General features: G+C 38.1%; 1 protein-coding gene across 1 annotated transcript in view; it reads right to left on the bottom strand.

Annotated features, from left to right (window-relative positions):
• PPME1 (protein phosphatase methylesterase 1) overlaps positions 1–14,009 on the bottom strand; it is a 69,541-nt gene that overhangs the window by 18,695 nt on the left and 36,837 nt on the right. Inside the window, exons 5-8 of the mRNA XM_037148679.2 lie at positions 12,447–12,498; positions 5,423–5,577; positions 4,306–4,396; positions 71–136 (exon numbers count right to left, since the gene is read on the bottom strand). Of these exons, the coding sequence (XP_037004574.1) occupies positions 71–136; positions 4,306–4,396; positions 5,423–5,577; positions 12,447–12,498 (364 nt within the window). The remainder of the gene's footprint in view (positions 1–70; positions 137–4,305; positions 4,397–5,422; positions 5,578–12,446; positions 12,499–14,009) is intronic.

The raw sequence follows: 14,009 nt of genomic DNA, 5'->3' as shown, positions 1-14,009 counted from the left end.
CCAACCGTAATTCCCCCACTGGTCAATGTTTCATTCTCAAACCAGACCAACAGGGAAAAATAAGACCTACTGTTTGACTTGGCCAACCATTGAGACACGGGCAGACTCCAGGTTTCTAATTTGGCCACTCTTCACACTACAACAGAAAAGTAAGAAGGGAGAGAGGTTATTCAGCAACCTTCTTATCACGTCACTAGGGTCAAATGAATAATTCTACAGATTCTGTAGGACCTACTAAAAAGTTATGGTTACCACTGTAGCTTATATACAGATTATCACTACTTCCCACTTGGTTATTACGTCTATAAACTGCATAGTAAAAACTAAGTAAAGACATTGAAGCCATTCAGTTCTGAGAATATTTAACAAGAGGATACTTTGTGTCAGGCCTTTGCTCAAGAAGCACATAATTCAGGGGGAAGAAACACAAACAGATAAAGTAAGATTCAAAGGAATGAGCTTTATTTTGAATGAGGAGGTTAAAGAAAGCTTCCCAAATGTCCTGCCTAAACTAAGAACTGAAGCTAAGAAGTAAAAGATAAAAGAGGGTGGTAAGAGCGGTACTGGCAGAGGGTACACTGTGTGAACAAAGGCACTGTGTGTGATGTGAGAGCCAGCAGGATGATGACTTTGGAGGACAGGAGCAGGGACAAGCAAAGGGGGAGTGTGACAGGGCCCTGCATGCCATGATACAGAGCTCAGGAGCTCAGACTCCATTGTATTAGGTTCGTTTTCCCAGAGTTTTCTAAGTATGCCTATGGCCCAAGCAAAACCACTGCATGACACCACAGGAAGCAGGCCACCAGAACATACTTCTCTAAACCTCATTATTTAGATTAAACAATCATGTAAAGTTGTGAAGTGCACCCCCTTAGATAGTCCTTGTTTATCATTTTAATGATAAACAAAAGTAATACAAACCCACAGTATTCATGATCATACATTCTGCTCTGATGGCAGTTTAAAATTTGAAATACTCTGCTTCTACTCAAGGCCAATCGTGGGTACTGGTTCCCACCCCCCTCCTTTATGAGGACATGGTTTTCTTTAGTTATCCTATTCTCTCCTATGTCACCACTTTTTTCTGTTAGACATTATAAAACATCCTTTAAAAATATTCTCTAGCCTTTGAAAACATCCTCAACCCCACTTTCACTACTAGATACTACCTCATTTCTCTGTTCTCCTATACAACAAAACTCCAAGTTCTCATCTGCTTTCTCTCCTTTATCACCCCCCACCCTTTTCCTCAGGTAACACCCCCAACTTGTAACAGGTTATTTTCTGCAATTTCCTTTGTAAGGTTGGAAAGGAAATGCCAATTCTAATGGTAATTTCTTAGCCCCCATCTTAAGTTATTTCTCAACATTTGACACAAATGCTCTCTCCCTCCTTCTAGAAACACCTGCTATACTTGCCTGGTTTTCCTTCTATCTCACCAACTGTGCTTTTTAAGTTTCCTTTGTTGGATCTTCCCCCTCTTCCTAAGCTTTAAATATTATGTAATATCCCAAAGGCTCAGTTCTTGGATCATTTTTCTATCACCATCAAATCCCTATTTGATTGCATTTAATCTTTTGGGTTTAAATACTATCGATGCAATAATTCTCCTTCAAATTATCTCTAGTTCGATCTCTTCTAACTACAAACAGTCTGATTTTTCAAGTTTACCATGGTATGAAAATGATAATTAACCTTTCCACTTAGATGTATCACAGAATAAGCATTTCAGCTTTTCCAAATAAAATCCTGATTCTCTGCCCCATACCTGCTCCCATATCTACTTCTCTTTGTCTCTATCACTCACCCAATTGCTTGGGCTAAAATCCTACAAGTCATCCTTGAATGAAGCCCCTATCCCCACCAATATCCTATCTGTAAGACAGTCTTATTGGTTCTACCTTCAAAATACATTCCAAATGACATTACTTCTGCTGCCATCCTGGTCTATGCTTACCATCATTTCCTGTACTACTATCACTGCCTCCTAACCAACTTCCCAATTCCATCATCACCCCCACTCCCCACTCCTTGCCCTACTGCTTTCCTCACAGCAGCCAGAGTGGTTGAACCAAAATGCAAATCTGTATCTGCCCAACTTCAAAGCCCAGCTTCTTAATAACTAAACAGTACTGCCTTTCATTAGGATGACCAAGAAAACTAAAGCAGGAATGCACTTTACTTTAAATCTTTACTGAATTAAATAGGCTGGCTTACTTAGTACTTCAATATGTTTGTAAAAAAAAAAACTAGAATAGCCAAAATGACCATGAGTCATAACTCAATTCAGATATCCAGCAAAGTACAAAAGAAAATTAACAAATGCTTCATAGTACTCTTTCTGATTCTCAGGCTCAGAAAGTGGGGTCCAAAAATCAGTGGCTTTCATAGAATCTACATTTTAACATATTAAAAACCCTATCCTATCCTACATCGGCTTCTAGAATCAAGATTATCTCCTTTCAGGGAAGGTCCAAGACGACTTTCCGGCTGGACTGGACACCTGTCTTCTCTCTCCTGTGCCTCCTTCACTACATTGTGTTTACGCATTTACTTGTTGACGTTGGCATCCCCACGAGTAAATATAAAAGAACTAGGCCTGATTCATCCCCAGTTCTTAGATCAGGTACTGATACATCTTAGGTATTAAAAAAAAGTGTTTGCTGAATAAATTTAAAAAGTTGTTTGGAATAATTTTCTCACTGGTTGTTACTAGGGAAGCAGACAGAGCTGCTTCCTGAGCTGCACGCTGAGCTGGCAGCGGCTGCATTCTCAGTGCTGTTAGAGATCTCTAATGCTTCTGAGGGAACAGCAGCACGAACACGGGAAGGCAGAAGCAACCTCACTTAACACACACAGCATTCCGGCAGCTATATTTGGCATGAGACGCTCTGCCCTAGGAAAACTCTCTTGAAATATATTTACCAGGTCCTTAATTTCCATTTGGTATCTCTGATTTAGTTAACAGATATGTTCTGCCTGCTAGGGTAGCCAGCAGTATGCCTTATTCTATACGAAAGTATAAAAGAAATAAGAGAATAGCTTCTGCCCTCATGATGCAGGAAGGGCATTAAGATACATTAAAATTAATTAAAATAAGCATATCCTTAAGGGGGGATTAGAAGATTTAAGAGGTAAACAGGACAATATAATATAGACTTAGTGTGTGGTTTAGAGGAATTAGAGACAGGGTTCTGGAAAAGGTACTGGAGATGGATTTTGAAGAATAGGTAGGAAGATAGGATAATGAAGACATTTTATATAAGACTGATCTCCTTGGGGGAAAAGACAGTGTTTTACATATTTCTGAATCTTTACCCTTTAGCACAAAGTGTTTACTAAATATTTAATCAAATGATTGAATTAATGAATAAATTAATGACTGCATAGCCTTTACTTAAGTGAAAGCCATAAACAATTTTTTCAGTAATTTTTATGAAAATGATTTACCCAAAGGTTTTTGTTAAGGTCCTATTTATTTATTTTTAGACAGAGGGGAAGGGAGGGAGAAAGAGAGGGAGAGAAACATCAATGTATGGTTGCCCCACACCAGGGAATCTGGCCCACAATCCAGGCATGAGCCCTGACTGGGAATTGAACCAGTGACCCTTTGATTCACAGGCCAGTGCTTAATCCACTAAGCCATACCAGCCAGGGCCCAAAGGGTTTTTATTTACCCAAAATCCAAATAAAAATTGAGAAAGGAATCTACATCAATCTTCTGTTTCTCCATCATTTTTCCCTATAACACAAAAAGTCAATCTAGAACCATGGAGCATCAGAAGTGGAAGAGGTCTTAGAGTCTCAATTAGTCTAACCTCTCACGTTAGAAATGGGACTAGCTAGACAGCAGATGATCCGTAATTACTAAGTCTGTAGGAGGTACTATAGTGTATTAGAGAAAGGGTGGATTTTATGCAACTGAGACAAGTCTGAAACATTCAAAATATAGGGTCCAGCAGAAGTAAGGCTTGCTTGAGTGTGGTTGGTGAGGTACGTGACTATCTAGCATGCGATGGACAACAATTTGAACATTTCACCTAAAATGCCATATGGTGTGCTTGCATGTGATACTGTTATGTTACAGAATTACATGCTTATGATTTTGTAATAAAAAAGGGGTATTATTTGTGCTGGACCCTGTATTTATTTTTAAATTCCCGTCTTTACATAATTGTTTCCACCCATGAAATTACTATAAAGCTAAGGTGAGAAATTATTCCTTTGAATTTAGTGCTTGAGCTGATGAAAAAGAAAGCTACAATCTAACATTCAAAACACAGACAATATAGATTTGTGTATTACCTCCATTCAATGGCATTCTCCAGAGACTTGAAGGTTTTAGGACGACCGCGTAAGAAATTCTGCATGCTGTTAAGGGCATCCATGGCTGTACCTAGATGTTAAACAAAAATTTTAACCACAGCACTTACCATTTTCCAAACATTTACACTTACTGGGCCAACTATTTACGTCTGCCCCCAATGACAGCAGAATTCAGTGCTGCTTGGGGAAAAAAAGATGCAGTTTAATAAAATTCTGAAGACTGATGTGATAACCAGGTTACAAGGTGAACTCCAATGATTTTGCCTCCTGGTATTCTTCACAAAGGAGAGAATGAACAGAGCTGCCTTGTAGAAGCAATAGTGTGACTGCTAAGACTGGGTCATGGGACACAGGGCAGCTTCTTTTTAAATGTTAAATAAAATAAGGGGGCATACATAATAATGGAAATGTTATACAGCGATAAAAGAAGTTTATGAAGAGTTGCTTATGTCATGGAGAATGATTATGTAATATGGGGTATAGGTGAAACTGGGTGAAGGTTCAAAAAATACAAACTTCCAGTTGCAAAATAAGTTCTGGGGGTGCAATGTATAGCATGGTGACTATAGTTAATAATACTGTAGTATATACTTAAAAGTTACTAAGAGAATAGATCTTAAGTTCTCATGACAAGAAAAATAATTTTTAAACTATGTGTGGTGATGGATATTAACTAGACATATTATGGTGATCATTTTGCAATATATACAGGGTGAGACAAAAGGTTTATAGCTGTGAGTATGCAATATTCAGAGTTCGTTCTTGTATTAATATTAGTATTATTAATATTTATTGTATTATTTCCCATATGAACAATTGTAAACCTACTTTTGCTTCACTCTGTACATGTATCACATCATTATTTTGTATACCTGAAACTGATATAAAGTTATATATACATTATATCCCAGTTTAAAAAAACCTTGGAATGCCTTTGCCACAAAATAGCATAAAAGAAAGATATAAAAGACAAAGGGACATACTACAAGATGAATAAAATCAGCAATAAATTAAAACACAAAAACAATAACCTACCAGGTATAGCTCTTATAAGTCAAAGATTTTGATTCTGGTAGCTTAGCACAAGAAAATTTACCTTCCACAACATCAATCATGCACAGACCCAGGAGGCTCGGCACCAGGTTGGATGATGCTGTGTGGACTGCAATAGCACCGCCCATGCTATGCCCAATTAGCATAATTGGAGGAGGGAGGTCCCCATACATGGCTTCAACCACATTGCCAACATCCCTGCAAAGAGAAGGAAAAAAAGCTGAAAATGCTCTCTGCCAACACTGTAAAGCAGTTTTCTTTCCTAATTCCTTTGGTCTGTAACTAACAGTTCGAGGACTGTCGAGGTCTGCTGGGCCACCTTACAAACGTAACTATATAAAACTTCTAACATGTCCTCGGTATCTACTCATGTAGCCACACACCCAGCTCTTCTGATAAACGGCAGTTTAAGGAGTAAGAACCCAAATTTTCTGACTTTCATTTACATCACACTTTCACAGTTCCACACGTTTAGTACAATTACATAAACATATACCTTTAGTTTAAACCTAAGCTTAAAGTTCTGGACTAAACATTTAACTGCTCTGCACGTCAGTTTCCCCATCTATAAAACAGAAAAGCAACTTTATTAAACATTATAATGTAGTGAAGTTTGGAGTCATAAGATGAATTATAGCTCCAGTCTATTTTCTTTACTATACGGACTTGGATTAGTTATTTAACCTCTCAGAGTTTCAACATCTATAAAATGAAGATGAGAATATCACTTACTATTCTGAACTGCTGTGAGAATTAACTAAGTGAATGGGAAAATACTTTGAAAAGAGTAAAGTGCTATATAAATGTTAATTATTATTTATAATATCATGTAAAGTTGTTTGAAATACTAACATAAATGTAAGTATATGTTCTGAGAAACTAGGAAGATATTCAGAGCTAATTTTTATTGGCTTCTGTACTAGCCTTTAATTATAAGTGTATCTGTTTAACAAAGTCAAACCTTACAGCTTTGAAAATGAGAACTGAAGTAGGAACTTAGGTTTTTATTTGCTATAGGCCTTCTTGGCTATAGCAGTAGGTAAATACGGTATGTTTGTAGGAACCACAGGCTCTACTGTCTTCTTTTGGGAGTGGCTGAGTTGGTCAAGTTCAAAAGACAGTTCTGTCTTGCTGAGTGCCACTACATTCCTCAAGCACTCACACAGTGTTAGCGAAATACAGCAGGTGTGGATGTAGGGACATAGCTTTTCAAATATGGTCTCCACTAATTTGGAATAGCAAAGACAAATGTTTCTTAAGGAACTCATCTTAAAAACCTCACACAACAATTACAGATATCAATCAGGTAGCTGCAGCATCTGCAGACAATCTGAATGGGAGATAAAGGAGGCCTTGCAATTTTATAAGTGAAACAAGTAACAGTGTAACATTCATTTGGAGTTAAATTTAAGGCTAACATTTTTAGTTAGTAGCAGATATAATTAGTAAAATAAAAGGATGCTACAGAAGATTTATCTAAATCCAGGTCTCCTTAAAATATTGTATGAAGGTGGATAAGTTCCAAAACAAACCAACTTAATATTGTATCTAGCTTAGGAAAAGTATATTTCATCTGGATAGAAGTTGGTTATGATCAATCACTTGATCACCTACCACCAAGAAAAATGTATTCTTACTAAAGATTAGGGACCTATTTTGAGACATGTCCTGAAATTTCAGAAAAATAAAGATAAAGTAGAGGGGTTTAACTACAAATCTAGTCTGTGACTGGATATACCACAATTTTGGTAGCTGCTCTTTAGGGGCATTCTATCATACTTATTAATACTCTGTTCATTTCCTGAGAAGCCTACCAGACCTAATGGAAAAATGAGTATCAGAGTAACTGGACCTCAAATCTTGGCTCTTCTATATTCAGTAGAGTTGTATCCTATGTAGGGCATAGGTTCTAAAGTTGATATGTGAGGTGAAAATCATGCTGTCAGTACTATTTGCAGGCCTCACTAATCACCCACTAAGCATGCCTTATTTTGGGATTTTTGTTTCACAGACTGACTAGGTTAAGAAATCATACAAACATTTTATTGATTAGACTACTTCAACAAGAATTCAGACTCCCAGCCAACATGGAGGCATAGGTAGGTATATGCTGCCTCCTCACACAACCAAAAGGAGGACAACAGAAATTTTAAAAACAAAAAATAACCAGAACTGCCAGAAATTGAATTGTATGGAAGTCCAACAACCAAAGAGTTAAAGAAAAAATATTCATTCAGACTGGTAGGAGGGGCAGAGATGGGCAGCTGGGGCAGAGAGGACACAAAGCAAGGTAGTGGCTAGCAGACTGGGTGGTCCCATATTTGCATGCTGTTAAACTGGGATAAACAACTGGGGAATGAGACAGACCACACAACCCAGGGTTCCAGCATGGCAAAAGAAAGCCTCAAAATCTCTGCCTGTAAAAACCTGTGTGGGTTGCAGGCCAGGAGAAACACCCAGCTTCACAGGAGAGTTTGTTGGGAGAGACTCACAGGGTCCTAGAACATACAAAAAACCACCCACCTGGGAATCAGCACCAGAAGGGCCCAATTTGTTTGTAGCAAGGGAAGTGACTGAAAGTGGGAAAAAAGCTGAGCAAGCAGCATTGCTCCCTCTCTGACTCCTTCCCAACATACAGCATGGGTTGCCCTACCCTAGAGAACACCTAAGGCTCTGCCCCTTACTATGTAACAGGTGCATTAGACAATAAAATATGGCCCAAATGAAAGAACAGATCAAAACTCCAAAAACAGAACTAAGAGATGAAGAGATAGCCAACCTATCAGATGCAGAGTTCAAAACCCTAGTGATCAAGATGCTCACAGAAATGGCTGAGTGTGGTCACAAAATAGAGGAAAAAATGAAGGCTATGCAAAGTGAAATAAAAATATATATATATACAGGGATCTAACAGTGAAAGGAAGGAAATTGGATCTCAAATCAATGATTTGGAGCAGAAGGAAGAAATAAACACTCAAGCAGAACAGAATGAAGAAGTAAGAATTCAAAAAATCAGGAGACACTTAAGAACATCCAGGACAACTTTAAATGTTCCAACATCTGAATCATAGAGGTACCAGAAGGAGAAGAGGAACAACAAGAAATGAAAAACTTATTTGAAAAAAATAATGAAGGAGAACGTCCCCAATCTGGCAAAGGAAATAGATTTCTAGGAAGTCCAGGAACCTCAGAGTCCCAAAGAAGTTGGATCCAAGGAAGTACACACTAAGGCACATCATAATTACATTAGCCAAGATTAAAAATAAGGAGACAATCTTAAAAGCAGCAAGAGAAAAGGAGACAGTTACCTACAAAGGAGTTCCCATCAGACTGTTAGCTGATTTCTCAAAAGAAACCTTGCAGGTAGGGGGCTAGAAAGAAGTATTCCAAGTCATGAAAGGCAAGGACCTACATCCAAGATTACTCTATCCAGCAAAGCTATCATTTAGAATGGAAGGGCAGATAAAGTGCTTCCCAGAGAAGGTCAAGTTGAAGGAGTTCATCATCATCAAGCCCTCGTTTAATAAAATGTTAAAGGGACTTATCTAAGAAAAAGAAGATGATCAAAGCTATGAACAGTAAAATGACAACAAATTCACAACTATCAACAACTGAACCTAAAAAAAAAAACAAAACAAAAATGAACCAAGCAAACAACTAAAACAAGAACAGAATCACAGAAATGGAGATTACATAAAGGGTTATCAGCAGGGAGGGGGAGGGGAGAGAATGAGGGAAAGGTACAGGGAATAAGAAACATAAATGGTAGGCACAAAATAGACAGGGGGAGGTTAAGAATAGTACAGGAAATGGAGAAGCCAAAGGACTTATATGCACATGAACTAGGTGGGGGAATGATGGTAGGAGGCGGATACAGGGAATCAAGGGGAGAAAAAAATGGAATAACTGTGATAGCATAATCAATAAAATATACTTAAAACAATAAAGAACAAGAATTCAAATTACTGGATCTTCTCATTCTTGGTAATCATCATCATCAGTTATAGATGATTTTAATTTTTCTTTTCTTTTTTTAAAATATTTTATTTATTTATTTTTAGAGAGAAAGGGAAGGAGAGAAGGAGAGAAACATCAATGTATGGTTGCCTCTTGTGAGTCCCCTGCTGGGAACTGGCCTGCAACCCAGGAATGTGCCCTGACTGGGAACCGAACTGAGATCGCGCAGTTCGCAGGCCCACACTCAATCCACTGAGCTACACCAGCCAGGGCTAATTTTTATTTTCTTTTTAACTTTCTTGTGCCAATTACCAACTTATTGTCTGTCAGCTCCAATTGACCTTACGTTGCATTTTCTGCAAACTGGATCTGAAGCCTTTAAATGGTTTTTCTTTGCCAGCTGGCAAGATGTTAAGAGGACATAGGAGAGACAATGCAGAAGGAGAGGGTTTTGTTCCTGCTTCATGTGTGTTTACTCCACCAGTTCCTGAAACTTGCAGTTCCCTACTTCGCACAGCACGGGAACTTTCCAGCTCCTGGGTCACATACAGCTTCCCCAGTGCCAACTTCTCCAGCAATTCATCCCCCCATCCCCAATGTTTTTCTTTCCTAGTTTTATTAAGGTGTAATTGGTATACAGAAACAGTGGTACATAATTATGTATACAATTTGGTAAGTTTGGAGATTTATATTTATATTTGTGTTAATATCACCACAATCAAGTATTACCTTGATCAGCCCTGGCTGGTATAGCTCAGTGGATTGAGCACGGGCTATGAACCAAAGTGTCGCTAGTTCAATTCCCAGTCAGGGCATATGCCTGGGTTGCAGGCTGGGTCCCTGGTAGGGGCCAGGTGAGAGGCAACCACATACTGATGTTTCTCTCCTCTTTCTCCCTCCCTTCCCCTCTCTCTAAAAATAAGTAAATAAATAAAATATTAAAAAAAAAAAAAAGAATTACCTTGATCCCAGCCACCACCTCCAAAAGTTGCCTTGCATCACTTTTGTGTATGTATTTATGCTTGGGTATATGCAGTAAGAACACTTAACATAAATCTGCCCTTTTAAACTTTTAGGTACACAATATCTTATTGATATCTACTGGTACCATGTTGTACAGCAGACGTCTGGAATCATCCCCAATATTTATCTCACTAGAGTGTGTCTGGTAAGATAATCTCCCTCTGAACAGCTTCCCCTGTGCCCAAGACAGTAGGATTATGACAAGTTCTACCAATGTGACATCAAAAGTGACTTCTCTGCCTCCAGAGCCACTGTCACGAGTTCTCTAGCAAGGTTTAGATCTCGGTCTCTACCCATTAGTGTTTTACCTCAGCCCAAGGAATAGTGGCTGCTTCTTACATCAGCTATTATTGTATTCTTTCTTTCCTTTAGAATTGTTCTCAGCTTTACTGAGGTATAATTGATAAATAAAATTATAATATTCTTAAAGTGCACATAATTTGACACACAAATAAACTGTGAAATGATTCCCACAATCGAGTTAATGAACCCTATGTTCTTTAGAGTTCTCTTTACTTCTTACTATCTAATTCTTCATTACTGCAATCCCCTATTATAATTAATAAGATCTTCAAATTAAACTTTCCCTGTTCAAATTACTAAGTGGTTTCTCTCTCCTGTGTGTCCCAGACTGATACATTACTGGTAAGGTCCTCAATTAATCCTTCAATATCCTCTAGAAAACCAGCCAAGCCATCACCCTTTGTCTGGTTGCCTGGCCACTTAAATGATATATTTCACATTTTTGTCAAAGGTCAAGATATCCTTTAAGTCCTTAAAACTCATTCACAAATCTTTCCATAGGTATGACTAACATGCTTACTATTTCGGGCTTTATTGTTCTCACACATTACAAAGGCATTAGGAGCAACTGAGGAAGCAGACTCTTGGCTCCCTTTCTGTGGTTTCTAAGGCATATGCTTACTGAGTAAATGGTACTCGTGCATTGTTCATTCTCTCTCACCCCCTTCCTCTCTACCAAGCACTATAACTGAATGATCATAATTCTGACCTAGTAACTATGTGACCTCATACGGTTATTCAACCTATCTGAGCTAGTTTCCTCACTGATAAAAAATAAAAGTGAACAGCAAAAAGTGAACAGTATATCTATACTACAAAGTTAATAACGTAGATAAATTTATATAACTTAAGTAAATTATTTATTCTTAATAAATGCTTATTTTACACTTAATAAAGCCTGGCATATAGGAAGGACACAAACAGCATCTATTATAACAATAAAATGACGGCCATATGAGTTTGGGTTCTAAGGAAAAACAGTTTACTCTTGGTTTAAAGCTGCTAAGGTAAGAAGGGATAAGATATTTTTTAGCCAAAGTTGGTCAACTACTTGAAAGGACATGTATTAAGTACATGCATGTATGAAAACAGGGTAGTGAGAGGAATTCTGCTTACAACACACGGTAGTGGTTCCCAAACACCAGTCACAGGACTGGCTCTATCAGATTCCTCTATAAAGCTTTATCAAAATATGAATGCTCGAATCCCACTAGTAGAAGCACTAATTCAGCTGTTGTGAGGTAGGACCAAATCACCTGTATTTTAGTCACTTTTCAGGTGATTCTGATGAGTGACCAGGTTTTGAAAGCCACTGTATATGCTACATTCATCTTTTGAGACCTAGGGTATAATTACATTTTCCTTTCATACTGTTTATGTCTTAGTACAAAAGCTGGACAAAGTATGTGGGCAGGATACCTTAAGAACATTTCACAGAGCCTCTTGTATACAATTACTTTGCCATGCACGGGTCCCCAGTTGATATCCAAATTCTACTCAACAATATCAACAAAAGAAAAATTTTCAAAAGCGAACACAAACTAAACTGTGCCCCAAAGAATTTTCAAGTGCTTTATGTATGACTATCACATTGAATACACCAAGAAAAATGAATGTTTCTTTCAAGATTAAATAGTGAGGAGATACCAGATATATAAGTAAAAAAGAACAAAGAATGTACTAATTATTGCCTAAAAATCTCACCAAGAGAATGATAAAGGTATATTACTCTTTATAACACTAATGAAAACCAGGGGATGTATAAACAATATTAGATTACTTACTTTGCCATTGTTTCTGCAGACAAGTCTTCAGAATTCTTGACTTTTGTTTCACCTAAAAAAAATATTTAAAACAGTTTTTTTAATCTTCACCTGAGGACATTTTAAAATTACCTTTAGAGTGAGAGGAAGGGAAAGAGGAAAAGAGAAAGAGAAATAATGCCTTGATTGGTGTGGCTTGGTCGGGTGTTGTTCTGTGAAGCAAAGGTGGTGGGTCTAACTCCCAGTCAGGGAGCATACCCAGGTTGCAGATTCAGTCCCTGCTGGGTGTGATCAAGAGGCAACTGATATATGTCTCTCTCTCTCTTTTTCTCCCTCTCTTCCCCTCTCTCTAATAATAAATAAAATCTTAAAAGAAAAAAGAAAAAAGAAACACTGCTATGGGAGAGAAGCCACTCGTTGCCTCTCACATGCACCCAGACCAGGTATCAAAACTGCAACCTTTCGGTGTATGGGAGGGGCGACACTCCAACCAACTGAGCCACACCAGCCCAGGCTAAAAATATTTTAAAAATAAAATTCCCAAGGATAGAAATGATAAATGCAAGAGTATTATCTTTCAAAAATTTTCCCTTTTGAACACTGAAATGGGGACTTTATACTTACATATGAAGAGGGACCCAAAACAACCCAGAACTTAATTTATAAAACATTGTGTATGTTTTTTTCTTTTTTTAAAGATATTTTATTAATTATGCCATTACAGTTGTTCTATTCCCCGCTTCATTCCCCTCCACCCTGAACACCCCTCCCCCACCATTCCCCCCTTTAGTTTATGACCACGTGTCTCAAGTTCTTTAGATTCTGTATTTCCCATACTATTCTTGCCCTCCCCCCCCAATCTATTTTCTACCTACCATCTATGCTACTTATTTTCTGTATCTTCTCCCCCTTCTCCTCCTCCTACTCCCCTGTTGCTAACCCTCCATGTGATCTCCATTTGTATGGATCTGCTCCTGATCTAGCTGTCCTGTTAGTTTGCTTTTGTTTTAGGTGTGGTTAATAACTGTGAGTTTGCTGTCCTTTCACTATTCATATTTTTTATCTTCTTTTTCTTAGGTAAGCCCCTTTAACATTTCATATAATAAGGGCTTGGTGATGATGAACTTCTTGAATTTGATCTTATCTGAGAAGCACTTTATCTGCCCTTCCATTCTAAATGAAAGCTTTGCTGGGTAGATCAATCTTGGATGTAGGACTCTGGATTTCATGACTTGGAATACTTCTTTCCAGCCCCTTCTTGCCTGTAAGGTCTCTTTTGAGAAATCCGCTGACAGTCTGATGGGAACTCCTTTGTAGGTGACTGTCCCCTTATCTCTTGCTGCTTCTAGGATTCTCTCCTTCATTTGAATCTTGGCTAATGTAATTATGATGTGCCTTGGTGTGTTCCTTCTTGGGTCCAACTTCTTTGGGACTCTCTGAGCTTCCTGGATTTCCTGGAAGTCTATTTCCTTTGCCAGATTGGGGAAATTCTCCTTTATTATTTGTTCAAATAAGTTTTCCACTCATGGCTGTTCCTCTTCCCCTTCTGGTACCCCTGTAATTCGGATGTTGAAGCGTTTAAAG

Source organism: Artibeus jamaicensis, unplaced genomic scaffold, assembly GCF_021234435.1.
Source record: "Artibeus jamaicensis isolate MK-2021 breed Jamaican fruit bat unplaced genomic scaffold, CSHL_Jam_final contig_64, whole genome shotgun sequence".
NCBI lineage: Eukaryota > Metazoa > Chordata > Mammalia > Chiroptera > Phyllostomidae > Artibeus > Artibeus jamaicensis.
The sequence above is the reverse complement of the archived record's forward strand: the minus strand, read 5'-3'. Positions and strand labels throughout refer to the sequence as shown.